The sequence below is a fragment of the Podarcis liolepis genome, assembly GCF_965112155.1.
Source record: "Podarcis liolepis genome assembly, chromosome: 4".
In the NCBI taxonomy this organism is placed as follows: Eukaryota; Metazoa; Chordata; class Lepidosauria; order Squamata; family Lacertidae; genus Podarcis; species Podarcis liolepis.
In genome coordinates this window covers 107,182,156-107,202,948 of record NC_139558.1, presented here as the reverse complement: position 1 = coordinate 107,202,948, position 20,793 = coordinate 107,182,156, and the positions used below count along the sequence as shown (strand labels likewise).

The window sequence follows — 20,793 nt, the reverse complement described above, 5'->3', positions numbered from 1 at the left end:
GGTCATCTGCCACTGGCGCTCTAGCCGTCTCAACAATTGTTTCATTGCCCTCAGATCCGTGGAAAACCACAGGGCTGTCCGGGCTCCATGCAATCGGAGAGGGCGCTTTGGAGCCAAACAGTCAATAGCCCTGGTTAACTCCACATTCCAGCGGGCCACCAGGGAATCAGCTGAAAGGCCATCAACATGGGATTAAGCATCCCCTACCACTCTCTGGAAACCATTTGGATCCATTAAGTGGCGGGGGCGGACCATCCGAGTCGGTTCCACCTTGCTGCAGAGGGGATGGGTCACAGAGAAGTCCAGTTGCACCAGGAAGTGGTCTGACCATGGCACTTCTTTCGTTTCGCTTTTACTTAGTGTCAGATCACCAACATCCATAGAGGTAAACACCAGGTCCATGGCATGTCCGCAGCTATGGGTTGGGCCAGACTTATTCAGGGACAGCCCCATGGAGGCCATGCTTTCCACAAAGTCCCGAGCGGCCCCTTGTAAGGTCGTGTCGGCATGGATGTTAAAATCCCCTAGGACGACCAAGCTAGGTGTCTCCAGGAGAACATCCGCCACGACCTGAAGCAGCTCGGGCAGGGAATCCTTGGTGCAGCGGGGAGGTCGGTACACCAAAAGGAATCCTGTACTGCCCCTATTGCCCAACTTCCAGAACATGCACTCAGAGAACTGGGTCTTCCCAATAGGACGCCTGGTGCAAACTAATGACTTCCTAAAAATCACTGCAACCCCCCCTCCCCACCCACATGACCTGGGTTGCTGTGCGTAAGAGAAACCTGGTGGACAAGCAGCGGCAAGAACAGGCCCATCTGCTTCATCCAACCAAGTCTCTGTCACACATGCCAGGTCAAGTCCTCCATCCATGATCAAGTCAAGTAAAAATGAGAGTGGTTAATATTCGCTAGGGCCAACTACTGTTACCACTGGTCTTATAAAGGAGGTGTGAGCGGGCTAGGAAGCCTCTTTATTGCTTATTCTTGTACTGAAAGAAAAGAATCAGACTGAACCCTGACCAAAGGCCTGGCAGAACAGCTCTGTCTTGCATGCTCTGAGGAAAGATGTCAAATCCCACAGTGCCCTGGTCTCTTGTGAGAGAGCGTTCCACCAGGACGGAGCCACATCCGAAAAGGCCCTGGCTCTGGTCAAGGTAGTATCCAGAGGAAAGTCTCCCTCACCTGCTTCCTCTCCTCTGCCTGACTCAGGAGGAAACCTTCGGCCAGGGCCACCGCCTGGGAACTGGTCTCCGCTCCACACTCCCTCACCCAGCTCTCCATCTCCAGGGGAAGGACAGCCAGGAACTGCTCCAAGATCACCAGGTCCAGCATCTCAGCTTTCGTGTGCCTTTCTGGCTTCAGCCACTGATGGCAAAGGTGGTAGAGTCGGCTGCAAAACTCTCGGGGTCCTTTGGCCTCCTGGCAGCAGAACTGCCTCAACAGTTGGCTCTGCACCTCTGAGCGGAGGGTGCCCTCCTCACCCAGGATCTTCTGCCCAGAGTTTTCCCAGAATCCCCCACTGCTCCCAGTTTGGTTGGCATGGCCTCTTCCTGCTTCAGGGCCAGCTGGGTCTTGCTCATCCATCTGTGCTCTCAGGAAGCCTCTGAGAGATGGGAAGGAACCCTTTGGTCTTCTGCCAAGTTCTGCCTGTGCTAATGAGGTGCTAGCAAATCCTACAAAGCAAATACATTGTTCTGTTACAGAATTTGTAGGTCAGGAGAAGAAAGAGATCCCTGAACAAGCATGGATGAGTCTTGCCCGGAATCAGGACTGGACGGGACCAGAGCCCAAACCATGAGATACCTTTTTGAAAAGAAAGAGGAGGAGGAAGGGGAGAAGAAGTAAGTCTCCAGCCCTCTAGCAATGCAGAATGTGGAGGCAACGGAAGGGATTTCTGGGAGATGAGTCAGCCTGGTTGCTCCTGCCTTCCAGTCAATGCATGAAGTCAGAACTGACTGACAAGGGAGTCATTTGAAAAATGGATGCTTGGCTCTAGTGGGGGTCCTCACTTGGGGGTCCTCAGGAGTCTTTCTCCCCCCACCCCCACTTCTGGGCACACTTCCCCCCTGCTTTAGTCTCCTTTTCTTGCACTTGGACTCTCTGCCGCTCTCAATACAGACTCCTGGGGTGGGGTCCCTTTTTCTTTGCTCTGAGGGCCAGATATGTATCTAGTCAACCCCCTGAGGGCCAAGTGGGCGGGGCCAAAGACATCTCCCTTGAAACTCAGAGTAAAGGATGGGTAGCTTGATGATGATGATGCTTCTCTTAGATGGCTTAACACACGCACAGCCATTGATGCCAAGGTCCCTGGAGGCTCAGGGAGTAGCAGCGCCCATTTCCGGCTGCTTTGCCAGCAACAATCCCTTTGGGAGAGAGAGGATGTGGTCCTGGGATGCCCTGCTCTGGGTGCGAGGGGATTGCTGCAGTGGTCTCCGTGGGGAGCTGCCCTGGGAGACACTGGGAAACTGGTCCCCAATGCAGCAGCCAGACTCTGGGCTGGGATCCCTCTCTTTATTCCTGGCCTTTCTCTCCCACCTTTCATTCCTCCCTCCCTGTGGGAGTTTCTGGGTGGGGGGGGCTAGTCCACCTCCTCGTCCAGCTTTGGAAAACCATTTGCAGATGTTTCCTCTGTTGTGCAATGACGCTGAGCGACGTCACACCGAGTTAAAGTCCCAGGGACTCCTTTGTTTAAAGAAGGGAGATTTCGGGGGGGGGGTCATTGTTTTTCTGAAGGGGGGGCGGAGGGCCAAATGAGTTTGGGATCCTCTGCTCTGCAGGAAGGAGAGCGTGGCAGACCTGGCCCCTCCCTGGCAGGACCCTCTCCTCCCTGACTTGGGCCCCCCCCCTCTCCTTCCCTGACCTGGTCTCCTCCCCTGCTGCCGCCCTGTGACCCCCACCAGACCCCAGAGAGAGAGGAGACTCGCCAGACCCCAGAGAGAGAGGAGACTCGCCAGATCCCAGAGAGGAGACTCGCCAGATCCCAGAGAGAGAGGAGACTCACCAGATCCCAGAGAGAGAGGAGACTCACCAGATCCCAGAGAGAGAGGAGACTCGCCAGATCCCAGAGAGAGAGGAGACTCGCCAGATCCCAGAGAGAGAGGAGACTCACCAGATCCCAGAGAGAGAGGAGACTCGCCAGATCCCAGAGAGAGAGGAGACTCACCAGATCCCCGAGAGAGAGGAGACTCACCAGATCCCCGAGAGAGAGGAGACTCACCAGATCCCAGAGAGAGAGGAGACTCACCAGATCCCCGAGAGAGAGGAGACTCACCAGATCCCAGAGAGAGAGGAGACTCACCAGATCCCAGAGAGAGAGGAGACTCACCAGATCCCAGGAGAGACACCCAAGGAGGGAAGGACTGGGGAGGGAGGGGCCTTGGCTCTGGAGGACCTGCCCCCCCCCCGTCCGCTTCCTGTCCTCTCTAGGAAGGCAGCTCAGTTCCCTTTAACCCTTGCAATGCCGAGTCCCCCTTGGCAAAACCTCAGATTCTTCTTTTTCTATGGATTTCGGGGGGGGGCAGCTGCCCCCCTGGCTCCCTCAAGGCCCAGATATCCTTTTGGGGGCTCAGAGCATCTCCTTCCCTTGGCCAGAAGCCGGAGGAAGAGTTTGCAGGGAAAAGGGCTTTGCAGGAAGGAAGGAAACTCACCCCAGAATTCAGGAAGGGGAGGAATGAATGGGGCTGGGCTTGATCTACAGGGGGGCAATTTCAAAAGTCTGGATCAGGCCTTGCACCCCCTTTTTCTGGGTCCCTCCCCCTCCTGCAAGTGAGGGGAGCCCCCTGTTGCAACAGATCCATCCAGACCAAGCCCACAGGCTGCTGTTCTGCTCCAAGTTCTCCTGATTGGTGTCTTTGTTTTTGGCCAAGGGAGCCCTCGGATTTCTCCCTTAAGACCCCCAGGGCTGGACCCCCCCCCCCGGCCCTCCTCCCAGGCGCTTGTCAAGGGGAAGCCCAGGGAAGCCCAGCGCTGGTTGCCATATTTCCTTGCCCGCAGGGGTCTCCACCCCTCACTTGATGCGCAGACCCCATCCTAGGCTTGGCTGCGCTCGGGAGTCCAAGCCCCCTCCAGGGTGCAAAGACCGGCCCATTCCCCCAGATTGAGTTCATTTCAGAGAAATCTGAGGCTCCCTTGGACAAAAAACAAGGAGACCGGGCAGGAAGAGCAGCCAGTCGGCTTGGTCTGGATGGAAGACTGTCGCGACAGGACTCCCACCTGCCTCCAGGTGGAACAGGATGGAAGCCCGGAACAAAAGAGAACCCAAAGTTTTATTAGCTGCTCATCCCCAGGTTACACCCCCCAAAAAATACATCACTCCTGTTACGGAAAATCTGGGTGCGTATTTACCCTGCCACCCAGCCAATCGGACCAAGTCCGTGGATTCTAGCGGAAGAAAAGGAAGCTCAGCCGGACGCAGGAGCAAAATGCGAAGATCCGAGTTTATTGCGCAACAGGTTCAAAGTGGAATTGAACCCCGAGCATGGGGCGACATAAACTTTTAAAAGTTCCCTCCAAGTCCCAGAATACAGTGCGACAAAACGTCATGAATACATTAAAAGAAGGCTGGGTTTTCCAGGTTACATCATGAATACATTACAGGAGGGTGGGATTACATGGATTAACATTTCAGGAAGGGAGGGGGAAATATGCAGAGTAAGAGATATGCACAGATAAACACAGATAAGCGTTTCCTGAGTACAGGTGATGGGAAGACAATGGCGGAGATATGCATCGTCTGCCACCTGGCATCGCCCGGAGGAAGGGTATGGCAGAACGATCTGACAGGATTAAGGTCTTCCTGAGTACGTGACCTGTCGCTCAGGGGATCATGGAGGTAGGGGCAGCATCATGGAGTCCATAGGGAGCCGAGTTGAATGACACCAAAAGGAAAGAAATCGGAGTTACGGTTGATTTTATATCAATTTCTAAAGGTTTCCTAAGGTTTCCTATGCTGTCTGACCTATTCCGTATCGGTGATTGAAAGTGGAAACAAAATGGATACATTGTAGCAAGAATGGATACATTTTGACAGCTTTATGAGGCCCTTGGTTTCGGATCCATTGTTCTCGCCGTGGGGGGCCGTCAGCAGCTTGTCAGTAGGCTCAACGAGGCGTGCAAGGGCTCCGTGAGCTAGCTCGTGCAGGATAAATGCATGGCTGTGATTGGCTAAGGCGCAGCCATAGGAATTAGCGGAGAAGCTGGAACGCCAGGTCTACCCGTTCTAAGAATGGAGCGCGAATAGCCATAGGAAGAAATAGGAGGACATGTTCATATATTTGAGCTTATTTCGCTCCAGAAAGAAAGAAGGAAAAGGGGGGAGACGGGAGACGTGTGGTGCTTGTGTAACGGTGAGGGGGCTGAGGGTGGGTGTATTGTGGGCACCCTCGAGGTCATCGCCTCGGTTGTTCAAAGGAGAAGGGGGAAGGAGGTACCCCCCCCCCTTTCCCGGTCCGTATCAGTCCCCCATTCGGAGATAGATTTGCATTAAAGTTCTGTAAGAACTTGCAAATCCTTTCTCCGCACCATTGGAGCATCAAATTTCGGTGATCTCATATTCCCCTTCTCCCAAATGCCTCATCTGTACGTAGTCCGGGAAAGTGGGAGCATGTCGGGAGTGGGAATAGGCTCGAAGAGGGAAGGAGCTAGGCGAGGCAGACTGACGGAGGAAAGAGCAGCAAGGGGTAATACAATGCATAGTACAACAGAGGATGGAGACGCAAAGGAAAACAGTTAAAATGATGAACACCACGACTTTCAATAACTGCCTGAGCCAACCCAGCTTGGGCAACCATCCCCATAAGTCCACGTCGGATAGTCCCTCATGCTGGATGTCGTGGAGCTTCCCTGCTAGCTCATGAATGTTATTTAAATGTCCAGTTATATTCAAAGTCTGGTCAGTCACATATGTGCAGCACTCTGTGCCTATTAATGCGCAGGTGCCTCCTTGACTGGACAAGAGGAAGTCTGTCGCGATTCTCGTCTGTAGGCTCAATTGTCTTACCTCGGATAGTTCCGACATGAGAGAGTCTGTGATCTGAGTCGCCTCCTGCATGAACTTAAGGAGGATGTCGGTGAGTCGGAGAATATCCACATGATTTGAACCGGCACCGTAGGCGGGGAAAAGCGACCGGCCTACGGTCTCTCCATTTGCAGCGACATCTGACAGATCTGACAGCTCCTTTTGCTCCCTTTTGTTTCGTTGTCTTCCAGGGGGTAGGTGTGGTACTATTCTAATTCCGGGAACGATGTAGCCAATGAAGCAGGATCCGGACATGTGTGGGCTCACCCATGTGTAAGCGCGGTGTCCACACACCCAGAATAGGCCGCTGAGGTAGGATTCCATTCGGCCTGAGGCAAAAGTTTGCAGCAGCATGGTGTCTGTGGGTTGTGGCTTCCAGTCCAAGGGGTGTCCGACCGCAGCGGCCCAGGCAACAGTAAGGTTAGGAAAAGTCCGGGAGTCCCTAGTGTTGGAGACGGTGACCAGTCCAGTTGGTAGGATTTCTAGAGTGTTGATGCATGTACTGGATCCGATGAAGGTTCCTTCCCCTGAGAAGCTGCGGCAAAGGGGTCCCTTTGTGGGGCCGGTGAGGTAGAGGTATTGATGTGTTAAGTTGAGTGCGGTCAAGTTCCAGGAGGTAACATTTCCGGAACGGAACTGTTCTAGGGTCACTGGTACAGGGACCAGTGGGAGGCTCTGTTGGAGATGGCTGGGTGCGTGAGCGCAAATCCAGCAGTCCGGGTAGGGTGACTCCTTCGCCACCTGGCTGAGAAGCTTAATGTAGGAGTTCTGCTCCCAAGATGATAGGAGATCTTCTCCCGGGAGTGCCGAGTCAGTGCCGAATTGTCGGGGTGCCGTACCAACCGGATGGAGGGGGTCGGTGGTGTTCAGTAGTCGCCTATCCCTGGCGATACCGCCGCATCGCAGGGGTCCGACGTGGTCCCAGGAGGGGGAGAGTGAGGGGTGTATAGGGTGGTGCCACCCTTCGAGATATTCAGCCCCTTTCCACTCATGAGTGACCCCTAAGTCCCATAAACAGCAGAACCGTCGCAGGCAGAGTCCTTGGAGTTGGGGCTTTCGGGTTTCTGGGGTGGAGCGGAGGCATTGGAACCCGAAAATCAAGTTTCCAGAGGGGTGGCTTGATTGCGTATAAGCGTGAGTAGCCCCTCCTGTCTCGACTTCGGTCCAATTTGGGGTTTGTGAGACCTCTCCACTCTCGTAAAGAAGATAAGTCCCATTTCTGCAGGTCAGCCGGTAAGAGGAGTGGTCAAGAGTGAGAGCCGCAGAGCCGATGCGGTGTAAATCCTTGTTCCGGATGAAAAGTTCCCAATATTCGTTTTCGGCGAGTTGGGGAACTAGGGAATGGCGCAGCAGGGTTCGGGACTCAGGAAGGCAGAAATCAAAGTCCCCCATTCGATCAGGGTTTGACCTTCCCGTCTCGACCTCATGATAGTCCAAGAAGTGGTAGTTCGTTTGCAAGCCCGTGCAGTGGTCTGATGAGATGGACGCGACCGAGGATAGGGCAGCGAGGAGAAGGGCGGTGCCAAGCAGACCCATGGTTCGGATGCGTGTAGGGAGGGCGCAGATGGTCTAACGAACAAAGGTGTTAGGTAGGGCGAGGCTGTAGAGTGAAGTTATCAAAGGAAGCTGTTGAATGGAGCTGTCAAATGGAGCTGTCAGATGAGCTGTCAAAAGGCGAAGCTATCAACGAAGCAAGCTGTCAATGGAGCTGTCAAACGGAGCTGTCAGATGAACGAAGCAAGCTGTCAATGGAGCTGTCAAACGGAGCTGTCAAACGTGGTTGTCAGCGCGTCTGAAACGTAGCTTGATGGTGTTGGTATCTGGGATGATTTCAGACGTCCAGTTGGGTGTCGCGGTGTCTGGTCCGGTCTGTTGAGCCCGACCTTGGCCCCGATCTGCTGGTCCGGTCTGTTGAGCCCGACCTTGGCCCCGATCTGCTGGTCCGGTCTGTTGGGCCCGACCTTGGCCCCGATCTGCTGGTCCGGTCTGTTGGGCCCGAACTTGGCCCCGATCTGCTGGTCCGGTCTGTTGGGCCCGAACTTGGCCCCGATCCAGTCCGGTCTGTTGGTCGTCGTTGTCAATATATGAGGCCGGTGGAGCAGGTGGAGTCGAAAAGGTGAAGTCCTCGCCGTTGCTTTCTTCAGTCTCTGGTGGAGGGGGTGAGGACTTGCACCTAGTGTGATGTAACCAAGAATTCTTCTCACCTATTTTCACGGCGGTTGGCGATGTCAAGAGTACTTGGTAGGGACCTTCCCACGCGGGTTGGAGTGGTTCCTTCTGGTAGACTTTGACGAGGATCCAGTCACCAGGGTGGAAGGAGTGAGCGTGGACGTCGATGGGCAGGTTCTGTCCCTCGATGGCCGCGTAGTGGTGGAGGCGCTGTAGTTGTGTCTGGAGCTGAATAACATAATTAGTAAGTTCTGCTTCCCCCAGCTCCAGTTCTGATAGTGGGAATAGAGTGTTGTAGACGGGAGGAGGTCTCCCGAATAAGAGTTCGAATGGAGAGAGTTTCAAACGTCCGGTTGGGGCGCTGCGGATGTTATGAAGAACCAGTGGGAGTGCATTCACCCATTTTAGGCCAGTGAGCTCGCAAAGTTTGCCCAACTGTATTTTTATCTCCTGGTTCATACGCTCCACTTGGCCAGAGGATTGTGGGTGGTATGGAGTGTGGAGGTCCCATTTAATTTGGAGTGCCTTGGCCACTAATTGCACCACTTCTGCAGTAAAGTGGGTTCCCCTATCGCTGTCTAGGCGGCGGGGTATGCCATAGCGGGGAATAATATCCTGTAGGAGGGCCCTGGCAACTACGGATGCGGTGGCTTTTCTGCAAGGGAATCCCTCCACCCACGAGGAGAATTGGTCAACTATAATCAAAGCATGTTTAAAGCCTTGGCATTGGGGCAGATCAATGAAATCAAGCTGCAAGTTCTCAAAAGGGACAAAGGCCCACGGTCTGGCTCCTGGTGGTCTCCTGGGCTCCCGCTTGGGATTGAAGCGATGGCAGGTAATGCAATTCTTTGCTGCTGCTGCTGCAGCGGCCGCTATCCCGGGTGCGTACCAATATCTAATTACATGCTCCATTAATCTCCCTTTTCCCCAATGTGTTCGCTGATGAAGAAACCTCACTACTTTTGGAGTCCAGGCCTTTGGAAGGACAGTTCTTCCATCGGGGAGGACCCAGACACCCTGTTGTTCGGTGGCACCTAGCGATTCCCACGTAGCCTTTTCATCCCCTGGGGCAGATTTGTAAATTTCTGTGAGATCTAGGTTTGCTGGTAGTTGGAGGGCTTGAAACTCGGATTCATTGTTAGGGATGCGTAAGGCAGCCATCTGTGCGGCTTTGTCGGCTCGTCTGTTTCCTTTAGAAACTGAGTCCCTGCCCTTGGTATGGGCCTTGCAGTGGACAACGGCTATAGCGGCAGGTAGGTGGATCGCTGTGAGAAGTCGCTCAACTAGGGCGGCGTGCGAGATTTGAGACCCGGCAGCGGTTAGAAAGCCTCTCTGGAGCCAAATTTGGCCAGTTGTGTGCACAAGGCCGAAACAGTATTTGCTATCTGTATAAATGGTTATTCGCTTCCCTTCACCAATCTCGCAGGCACGCAGCAGCGCAATTAACTCGGCGGCTTGGGCACTGTACTGGGAGTTGATTGGGTTTGACTCTAGTACTTCGAAGTCGGAGACTACCGCGTACCCAGTCTTTCTAACCCCGTCGATTACTTTAGAACTACCATCAGTATATAGTATTAAGTCCGGGTTCTCCAGGGGAAGATGATCTAAGTCTTCGCGGGGCTTTTCGGCTTGCCGGACTATAGTGGTGCAGTCATGATGCGGGGTGCCATCGTCGGGAAGGGGTAGTAGGGTAGCGGGGTTTAGCGAGTTAACACGTTTAATGGTGACATTGGTTGGGGTTAGTAGGAGGGCTTCATACCGGTTGAGGCGGGAGTTCGAGAAATGGTGACATCCTTTTAAGGTTAGGAGGGTTGAGACTGAGTGGGGAACGTGAAGGGTGATTTCGTGGCCCAGGACCGTCTCTTGGGCTTTCTCGAGGAGGACGGCAGCGGCTGCGATGGCTCTGAGGCAACTGACAGCCCCTTTAGCAGTGTTGTCAAGTTGTAGACTATAATATGCTACTGGCCTCTCTTGATCGCGGAAGGGTTGGGTTAGGACACCGGAGGCTACCCCCATTTGCTCGTGGATGAACAGGTTGAAAGGGATTCGGTAGTCGGGTAGCCCCAGGGCAGGAGCGGATCTGAGTTCCCGTTTTAGTCGTTCAAAAGAGCTGTAAGCTTTTTCTTCCCAGACCAATGTGTCTGGGTGGTCCTGACGCGTCATGATAGTTAAGGGCTTCGTTATTTCACTGTAACCAGCGATCCATGCCCGGCAGAAGCCGGCCATGCCAAGGAAGCCGCGCAGCTGTCGCTTTGTTTTTGGGAGAGGGATTTTAGTGACTGCCTCAATCCTGTCAGTGGCCAGACTTCTGGTCCCTACTCCCAGGATGTGTCCCAGATACTTAACTTCTTGTTTACAATACTGGAGTTTCTTTGGAGATACCTTATGTCCTTTCCTTGCTAGTTCTGATAGGAGGTGTTTGGTATCTATCTTACACGCTTCCTCGCTGGTAGAACATAATAAAATATCATCCACGTAAAGAAGTAAGGTGGAGCTAGCCGGTAGGTGGATGTCCTCTAAGTCCTGGTGTAATACGGCCGAAAAAATTGCGGGTGACTCTACGTAGCCTTGGGGCAGTCTGGTCCACGTTAGTTGGCCAGGCCCCCAGGTAAATGCAAAAAGGAACTGACTAGCCGGATCCAGGGGTATACTGAAGAAGGCAGAGCACAGATCCGCAGCGGAGTACCAGGTCGTCCCTGCTGGAATGGCGTTTAGGAGGGAGTTCGGGTTGCCAACTACCGGGTGTCGGGGTATCACGAATTGGTTCACTAATCTCAAGTCCTGCACAAAACGGTACCGTACAGGTGTCCCCTCCTTAGCGGGCTTCTTGACCGGGAGAACTGGGGTATTACAGGGTGAAGCGCATGAGACTAGGATCCCCTTTTCGAGGAAGTCCTCAATCATGGGTGTTAGACCGTCTATGGCTTCTTTGGGCAGAGGGTATTGCTTGGTGCACGGGAAGGGTAGGTCACTTCGGTAAGTGATCTTGACCGGAGTAGCGGAGAGTAAGAGCCCGACTGAGGTTGATTCAGTGCCCCATAGGGAGGGGGGCAATTCCTTTTCCAGGTCTAGAGGGAGCTCGGGAAACTGTCGATCCGCTTTAGATTCCTGAACGATACCTTGGAACATGGGGATAGAGTTCCCTGGCATATGTAGGTAAATGCCATCCGGGGAGCATTTTATAGTGGCGTTAAGTTTGCAGAGTAGGTCTCTGCCGAGGAGATTGACAGGGCTGCTTGTTAAAAGGAAAGTGTGTTCCGCTAGTAATGGTCCGAGGGTGACCTTGGCCGGTCGCGAGAGTGGGCAAGTGCGGGGTATCCCATCCAGTCCCATCACTTTCTTGGTCACTGTCCCTGGTTCCAGATGACTGTCGGTTAGGGTGGAATAGGTAGCCCCTGTGTCCAGTAGGCATTGATAGGGGTGGCCGTCTATTTCGATAGTACAGACCGGGTCCTCAGGTGACAATGTAAGGACAGGGCAGATGGTTTGGGTCTGACTGGGATCCCCTTCTAATTGTCAATAGGTGTCCTGATCATCGGGAGGTGGTTGGTTTGGAGGGTGCAAGGGGGGAGCAGTAGCATTCGCCCAAGGGTGGGCGGGCTGGTCTATGGCCGGCATTTGGGTCCGGGGTCCCGGTTGTGGTCGGGTTTGAGGTATCGGGTTTGAGGCCGTCTGCGGGGTATAAGCCGCTGGGTTGTGGTTGCTGTAGCCTGGAGTTACGTTGGCTTGCGGGGAGAAAGGGGGGTGGGGATTCCGAACAGGGAAAGACTTTGCCTCTGGTCCCCCGTAGGGTGTCGCATTTAGGTAGGGGCAGAATCTTTTTATGTGTCCCTCTTCTTGGCAGTAGTAGCATCCTCCCGTCCCCGGTCCCCATTGCCTATAGGGATTTGGGGGTCCTCCTCCACGGATCCCTTTTCCTCGGGGGAGTCCCCTGCCTCGATTAGGACCATAGGCAGTGTCCATGCTTAAGGCTAGTATTTGTTCAACTTCGGGTTTTGTTTCCTTCTTCTTTCTTTCATCCCGAGAGTTGTAGACAGATTTTGCGATGGACAAGATTTCACTTACGCTCTTTCCATCGTATCCAATTTGGAGATTCAGAGCTTTTCTGATATCTGGGCATGCCTGATCTTTGAAGAACCCTTTAACGATTACTTCATGCTGTGGGTTTTCGGGGTCTATCCCCCCCCATGTTTTAATGGCAGAGACCAATCTAGTGTAGTAATCGGACGGGTGTTCGTTTGGTCCCTGCATGACCGACTGGACTTTGGTCCAATTAACGGTGCGTCGTCCGGCGGCCTTTACACCGTCTAAAATGGCCTTTTTAAATAGGTTTAAGCACCAAATACCCTCGGTGGTGTTATAGTCCCATTCCGGTTCCACTCTAAGACATTGTGCTGTGAGCGCTTGCAATCCCTGAGGCCGTCCCCTTTGGTAGTCGGGTAGTTCTATGGCTTCCCCGGCTTTAGTTAGGATGTCCGCTTTCTCCGCCTCGTTGAAGAGGGCATTCAGAAGGACGTGGACATCTGGCCAGGTGGGATTGTGTGTGGAGAAGATAGCGCTGACCTGGCGGTGGCATTTGTCCGGGTCGTCCCTCAGTGAGGGCATCTGATTTGACCAGGTTACCAGGTCTGAGGTATAGAAGGGTTGATGCGTGTAAACCATCCGTGGGGGCCCATCAGGTTGGAGAGGAGGGATGGGCAGGGCCCTTAAGGGCATCTGGACAGCAGTAGAAGTCACGGTGGAGCTTACTTGGTCAGAAGTCCCCGGAGTCTCTTTATCACAGCCCAGGGTCCCCGTTGCAGAGCCATGAGGTTCCGTGGGAGTAGGCTTATTCACGACTTGGGTAGAGTTCTCAATGGTGTTGTGGGGAGTAGAAGAGGGGGTTTTAGTCCTAGCTTGTCCGGGGTTTTTAACTTGTTTGACGCCCCCTTTGTCCTTTCTCGCTTGTAGTCGTGTGACCCTCCTATTGTCAGTGTCTTGTGTCTCATCCTCCCCCGTTTCCTCCCCACTACTAGAGCTGCTGTCACTGGATGTTGGGGCTCGCGGTGGTGGTCCTTGATAGTAGAAGGGGACCAGGGTCTGTCGTATATCGTCATCCTCGTAAGGGGGGGGCATTGGCTGTCGCCCGGGATTTAATATAGGCAGTTGGTAGGAGGTCGTTCCCTTTGGGGCTTGGAGCATTCTCCTTACTGTCTCAAAGGTGGCCAGATATTCTAACTGGCGGGGTTTTTCTTCTATCAGGGCTTTCCTTAGGTGGTTCAAGCGTTCTTCATTAAATGAACCCCCCGGTGGCCACCGCAATTCGGGTTTGGCGGAGGCGGTACTGGCGGGCCATGTTTCGGAGCAGAGGTCTTCTAATTTTTCTTTAGATAACAATTTGTGGCCAGGAATCGACTTCCAACACGCAATGACGAATTGGAGAGGAGAGTCGGGATCTCTCTGGGAACGGGATGGCTTCCGGGAAGCCTTCCTCCCAGAGTGAGTCCGCTCATGTTTGGAAGCCTGGGTACCCATAGTATATTTCACGCGTGTCTAGATAGGAAAGAGGAGAGAGGAGAGGGCCGATAAGGATTTGTGGGTCTAGGGCTGTCCGACAAAGGACTTGAAACAAAGAAAGGGAAAGGTCTTTAGTCGCTTGGCAACTTCCTAGGGAGGTTTTAAAGAGCTCTAGCTATCCGGTATTCCTTTCTTCCCTTTTCCTTAACCATTTACCTGGGGTCCCTTTTCCACTCTGCCGATCCCGCCCAATTCCTCATGGGCTATTCCCTCCTGGCAACCTCCTACCTATCGTCAAACTTCTCAGGAAAAGGGGCCCTACTGAACGCCCGCGCCGTGCGGTGCCAGATCGGGTGATCCCTGGACAGAATTTCGGGTCGAAAATCCCCCTTGCTTTCGGAAGCGGGCTTACGATACACGTGGCATGTAGCCCGACCGGTGCGGCTGGGATTGGGATAGAAAGCAAGACCACTTCCTGCCCCCTAGAAAGGACGCTCGGGAAGATCGGAAAGAGAGCTCCAACCCCTTGCTTTCAACTGGGATACCCGTTTGCGGAGAGTCGGCTATCTTTCAAGTCGGATCTCTCCGTCTTACCCTTCGGGCTCCCAATTGGTGCGGCTGGCTAGAGAGTTTAGATAAAGAGATAGAGCTCAGAACCCCCCTTTCGGGTCGAGCAGCGGTCCACGATCTCTCTCACCGACTGGACCAAGAGAAAGACAAGAAGGCACGATAGAGAGGAGGGCAGAGAATTCGGTTGCCAGGAGACTTCCACCCCTTCCCACCAGTGCACTGGATTTTCCTATACTCACGCGTCTTCTACGTCGATCCGATCCCGGGATCGATGAATAAGCCGGCTGGATCCCTTTTGCTCCCCGGCTGAACTCCTGGGGCTGTTGATTACCGCCCGGGAGATGGTCGGAGGTCCAAAAGGGTCTTCTCGGGCAAATTGGCCCGCAGCCGGCTGAAGAATTCGGGGCCCCCGGTCAGCAACCCGGGAGAACCGCTCAGCCCCACGTTGGGCGCCAAGCTGTTACGGAAAATCTGGGTGCGTATTTACCCTGCCACCCAGCCAATCGGACCAAGTCCGTGGATTCTAGCGGAAGAAAAGGAAGCTCAGCCGGACGCAGGAGCAAAATGCGAAGATCCGAGTTTATTGCGCAACAGGTTCAAAGTGGAATTGAACCCCGAGCATGGGGCGACATAAACTTTTAAAAGTTCCCTCCAAGTCCCAGAATACAGTGCGACAAAACGTCATGAATACATTAAAAGAAGGCTGGGTTTTCCAGGTTACATCATGAATACATTACAGGAAGGTGGGATTACATGGATTAACATTTCAGGAAGGGAGGGGGAAATATGCAGAGTAAGAGATATGCACAGATAAACACAGATAAGCGTTTCCTGAGTACAGGTGATGGGAAGACAATGGCGGAGATATGCATCGTCTGCCACCTGGCATCGCCCGGAGGAAGGGTATGGCAGAACGATCTGACAGGATTAAGGTCTTCCTGAGTACGTGACCTGTCGCTCAGGGGATCATGGAGGTAGGGGCAGCATCATGGAGTCCATAGGGAGCCGAGTTGAATGACACCAAAAGGAAAGAAATCGGAGTTACGGTTGATTTTATATCAATTTCTAAAGGTTTCCTAAGGTTTCCTATGCTGTCTGACCTATTCCGTATCGGTGATTGAAAGTGGAAACAAAATGGATACATTGTAGCAAGAATGGATACATTTTGACAGCTTTATGAGGCCCTTGGTTTCGGATCCATTGTTCTCGCCGTGGGGGGCCGTCAGCAGCTTGTCAGTAGGCTCAACGAGGCGTGCAAGGGCTCCGTGAGCTAGCTCGTGCAGGATAAATGCATGGCTGTGATTGGCTAAGGCGCAGCCATAGGAATTAGCGGAGAAGCTGGAACGCCAGGTCTACCCGTTCTAAGAATGGAGCGCGAATAGCCATAGGAAGAAATAGGAGGACATGTTCATATATTTGAGCTTATTTCGCTCCAGAAAGAAAGAAGGAAAAGGGGGGAGACGGGAGACGTGTGGTGCTTGTGTAACGGTGAGGGGGCTGAGGGTGGGTGTATTGTGGGCACCCTCGAGGTCATCGCCTCGGTTGTTCAAAGGAGAAGGGGGAAGGAGGTACCCCCCCCCTTTCCCGGTCCGTATCACTCCTAATCTGAGCATCCTGGACCCTGCCCCATGGTTCCCCTTGCCCTCCACCAAACACCCAGCGAGTGTCACAAAAGAGATCTTTACATTTCCCGGTTTCCCAGCCAAGTTCATCCCACTCTTTTGTCTTCCTCTGGGTTTGTTCTTTCTGGCATGGCTCCCTCTCTGGCACTCAGGTCTCAGGAGGCCAGGGATTATCGCTCAGGCAGAGGGGCTGCGGAGGAGCTGAGCTCACAGGTCTAGGTGAATTTCTGAAGTTTCCCCAGTGAGCCAGTACATAGAGACATTGATCAGTGAATTCTTACATTTGGTATCGTGCAGCAGAGGCCCTTTGAACAGATAGGAAGAAACTGTGATGAAGTGTTTTGTGGGGACAAGTCACAAAAGTGATGGTGCTGATTTTGGGGTGGGCTGCATGTGCATGATGTCTGCTGGAGGGGCAACCCCTCCCTCCCCCAACCTAGACACAAATTCCTGCAACCGTTTGACAAGCGCAGCCGCTGGCGCGGCGCATCTTTGGTAAATGAGCACACCCAGTCTCAAGTCCTTTAGCGATAAAGTAGGTATACATTTCAGTTATACCTGGGTATATATGTGTCAGGGGCACTGGAACAGAGGCAAAGGGGAGAGAGGAAATGGAGAGCGAAGGGGAAGAATCGGAGGGCAGCGTAGGGGAGTATGACAGTGAACCGAGAGATTCTATGAGCTTCTCCAGCGAATCAGAAGATTCCCAGAAGGAGGCGCCGATGGTCAGGGCAAGGGGGGTCCCAGGGGGAACACACCAGGAACAAGGGGCCAGCGGGGACTCCCAAAGCAGCAGCTGGAAATCAGGACCAGCTTCCCCACCAGAGCGTAGTGGGGGGGGGAAGAGTCCCATGGGGCAGGGCCAGCGTCTCCTCCAGCAGGGAGAGAAGAGGAGTCAGGGCTGACCACGCCTCTATCGGAGAGTGGGGGAACGGAGGGGAGGTCATGTCCAGCTAGCCTCCCCGAAGAGGGAAGCAGTGACAGGAGCAGTGTAACAGTCAGGAGGAAGGTGGCCGGCTGGGCGCGCACGCCAAGTTCGAATGTACAGGCGCGTGGGACAGCAGAAAACCCGGATTGGGAACCAGGTCCTAAAGCCCGCCGGAGGCAGGGGGAAGACTCAGGGGACTCAGCGTCAGATGAGTCTAGGAAGGGCGAGACCCCAGCTGACAGGCGGAGCCAGAGGAGGAAAGAGCAAAGGAAGAGGTGGAGTAAGGCGAGAGTCTTAAACTGGTGTCAGGGGGGGAAAGATTCAGACGGAGCTTCAGCGGTCTAGAGTTTCAGACGTAGAGCTGCGCGCTGCGGCTGTGAAAGTGAAACTGAACTTCAATAAAGACTTTTGTACATAACAACGAACCGGCGTTGGTCCTTTGTGAGGTGGGACCTCGGGCAGCTCTGACAATATGTATTTTGTTTTTCTAGCTTGATCAAAATTATTTATTACTTCTTAACAGGTAGATGGTTAAGAGCTTAGGCGGCTTCAGTGGCAGCCCCTGGCCCCCACCCCTTGCACCTCCCAGGTAAAGACGGCCCTGGCCCTCTCCGAGGGTCCGTCCAGCTCTGGGCTGCTGCTGCTGCTACTCACTTGCAATCATAATTAAAGCTTGCTGCGTGTCCTCCCCATCGTGGGAATTGATCCCACTCAACTTGACTAGACAGAACTCTAGCACTCTCCCGCCCCGGTCCTGCTCCCACGGTGGAGTCTACTTCTTCCCGAATCTGAGCGATTATATCTGCAAAAAACTTTGCAAAATCATTGCAGGAGAACATGTGGCCCATACTGGGCCCCGATGTTGCAGGTGGTTCCGCTAACTTGTGAACCACCTGAAAAAGTCTCCTGCTGCTGTTTTCTGCAGATGCAATAGAGGCGGTGAAGAAATTCTTCTTCGCCATCGCTATCGCCACTTGGTAGGCTCGACGTTGAGCTCTAACCTGTGTCCGGTCAGATTCGGAATGAGTTATCCGCCACCGGTGCTCTAGCCGTCTCAACGATTGTTTGATTGCCCTCAGATCCGTGGAAAACCACAGGGCTGTCCGGGCTCCATGCAATCGGAGAGGGCGCTTCAGAGCCAAACAGTCAATAGCCCTGGTAAACTCCACATTCCAGCGGGCCACCAGGAAGTGGTCAGTAAAACGGTGTTAAGTATAATAATAATAATAATAATAATAATAATTTATTATTTATACCCTGCCTATCTGGCTGGGCTTCCCCAGCCATTTTGGGCGGCTTCCAACAAAATATTAAAATATCATAATGCATCAAACGTTAAAAGCTTCCCTAAACAGGGCTGCCTTCAGATGTCTTCTAAAAGTCTGGCAGTTGTTCTTCTCTTTGACATCTGGTGGTAGGGCGTTCCACAGGGCTGGCGCCACTACCAAGAAGGCCCTCTGCCTGGTTCCATGTAACTGGGGTTCTCGCAGCGAGGGAACCACCAGAAGGCCCTCGGTGCTGGACCTCAGTGTCCAGGCAGAGCAACGGGGGTGGAGACGTTCCTTCAGATATACTAGACCAAGGCAGTTTAGAGCTTTAAAGGTCAGCACCAACACTTTGAATTGTGCTTGCAAACGCACTGGGAGCCAATGTAGGTCTTTCAAGACCGGTGTTATATGGTCTCGGCAGCCGCTCCCAGTCACCAGTCTAGCTGCCACATTCTGGATTAGTTGTAGTTTCCGGGTCAGCTTCAAAGATAGCCCCACCTAGAGCGCATTGCAGTAGTCCAAGTGGGAGATACCCAGAGCATGCACCACTCTGGCGTGACAGTCTGCAGGCAGATAGGGTCTCAGCCTGCGTACCAGATGGAGCTGGTAAACAGCTGCCCTGGACACAGATTTGACCTGTGCCTCCATGGACAGCTGAGAGTCCAAAATGACTCCCAGGCTGCGCACCTGGTCCTTCAGGGGCACAAATACCCCATTCAGGACCAGGGAATCCTCCACACCCACCCGCCTCCTGTCCCCCCAAAACAGTACTTCTGTCTTGACAGGATTCAACCTCAATCTGTTGGCCGCCATCCATCCTCCAACCGTCTTTGTGACGCCTATGTTGGATATAGGGTCCATAAGCAATGTTGCTCATTTTATTAACATCACTGGTAAGTTGGGGTAGGGATGGGGGTGTTGATATCCTCTGGCAGCCCCAATGTGCTGCTTGTTTGTCAGATTTTAGCCTGTTTGTGGATTGTTTTATTGAGGTTAGGGTGAAGCAGGACCACCTGAATGAATTCTACCCTTATGCTTCTCATATAATCAGTTAGCCATATAACCATATATCCTTATAATGATTTTTATATAATCCATGTTTGAATCATGACGGCTTCTGCAAAAGCTTATAGCATATTGCTTAGATCGGAAGAATCCAAAATGAACTCTGCCCCAGTTCGCTTCCCTTGTTCTTCTCAGTGTCTCGCTAACATAAGGGGGAAGCAATAAATCTGCTGTGCTGGCACTTTCCCCCCTGTCCAGACAGGGTCCCGAGTAGCTCAAACAGGAAGATGCTAACCGCAGAATGTCCCGGTATAGCAGATGTCCGCGTAGGAGCGTAAGGGCCAAAGTGCCACTGTATTCTGCTCTGGTCAGACCTCACCTGGAGTACTCTGTCCAGTTCTGGGCACCACAGTTCAAGAAGGACACTGACAAACTGGAACGTGTCCAGAGGAGGGCAACCAAAATGGTCAAAGGCCTGGAAACGATGCCTTATGAGGAACGGCTAAGGGAGCTGGGCATGTTTAGACTGGAATCATAGAATCATAGAATCAAGGTTGTTTTCTGCTGCTCCAGAGAAGTGGACACGGAGCAATGGATCCAAACTACAAGAAAGAAGATTTCACCTAAACATTAGGAAGAACTTCCTGACAGTAAGAGCTGTTCAACAGTGGAATTTGCTGCCAAGGAGTGTGGTGGAGTCTCCTACTTTGGAGGTCTTTAAGCAGAGGCTTGACAACCATATGTCAGGAGTGCTCTGATGGTGTTTCCTGCTTGGCAGGGGGTTGGACTCGATGGCCCTTGTGGTCTCTTCCAACTCTATGATTCTATGATTCATTTTTCTTCCTCCTTACCATAAATCAGGGGAAAGGTTAAATGCATGTTCAGACTGAAAAAGCAGAAGTTGGGAGGGAACTCTTTACATGATCAGGGGGCAAGGCTTGAATGCGCTCATTGGTTTTCTTTTTGCTGCTGTGTGCGATTGTATCAAGTATGTCATGAACTATGATGTATGTACACAGGTATAGAGGCCTCAGGGCGCTGGAGCCCGGGGCCCAGTCTTTGGGAAACGATTCCACTGGGCCACTTATTGCTCAGCAATAAATATCACTTTCTTTTTCTCCACTGCTGCGTCTGTCAATTCTGGAGCACAATTTGAGTGGCTGACTGGTACCTTAAAAATCCTGGCAACAAGGGGAATTATTTTACTTAGTAAGGCGTGGGGAGGGGTGCTGAGAGTGAGTTGTAGATTGTTGGGTAATGGGGAGTGTCTTTTGATGTCACCTGGACTGGTGTTGGGTGGGGATCTCTGTGGAGGTGTGAGGCTGGGGGGAATATTGATCGTGTTAGCTGTATTGATGGCTTGGGGGGAGAGGAAAAGGAGGAGGGGGTCACCAGTCCATCGGGTTGAGGTGATTTCTGGTTGCTTCATTCTGCCTTCTGCCACACTGGCCTCCGCTTCCCGTTTGGTGTCATCCGCAAAGGGGATGAGCACCCCATCAGTTCCTTCATCCAAGTCATTCATAAAGACGCTGAACAACTACGGGCCCAGGACAGAACCCTGCAGCACCCCTCTGGTCACTTTCCCCCAGGAGGAGGAGGAACCATGGAGGAGGACTGTTTGGGTTCGGTTAGTCAAATCCACCTAAGAGTTTCCTCATTCAGCCCATCTTTTAGAAGCTTAAAGGCAAAAATATTATGGGGGACTACGTCAAAAGCC

General features: G+C 53.0%; 1 protein-coding gene across 2 annotated transcripts in view; it reads right to left on the bottom strand.

Annotated features, from left to right (window-relative positions):
- The window catches only part of LOC310705046 (uncharacterized protein), a 162,215-nt gene that overhangs the window by 72,721 nt on the left and 68,701 nt on the right, over positions 1–20,793 (bottom strand). The window contains exon 2 of one of the 2 annotated variants that reach the window (XM_083499358.1): positions 1,185–1,433. The exons of the other annotated variant lie outside the window; for it this stretch is intronic. Coding sequence (XP_083355484.1) covers positions 1,185–1,433 — 249 coding nt within the window. The remainder of the gene's footprint in view (positions 1–1,184; positions 1,434–20,793) is intronic. 2 annotated transcript variants of the gene reach the window in all.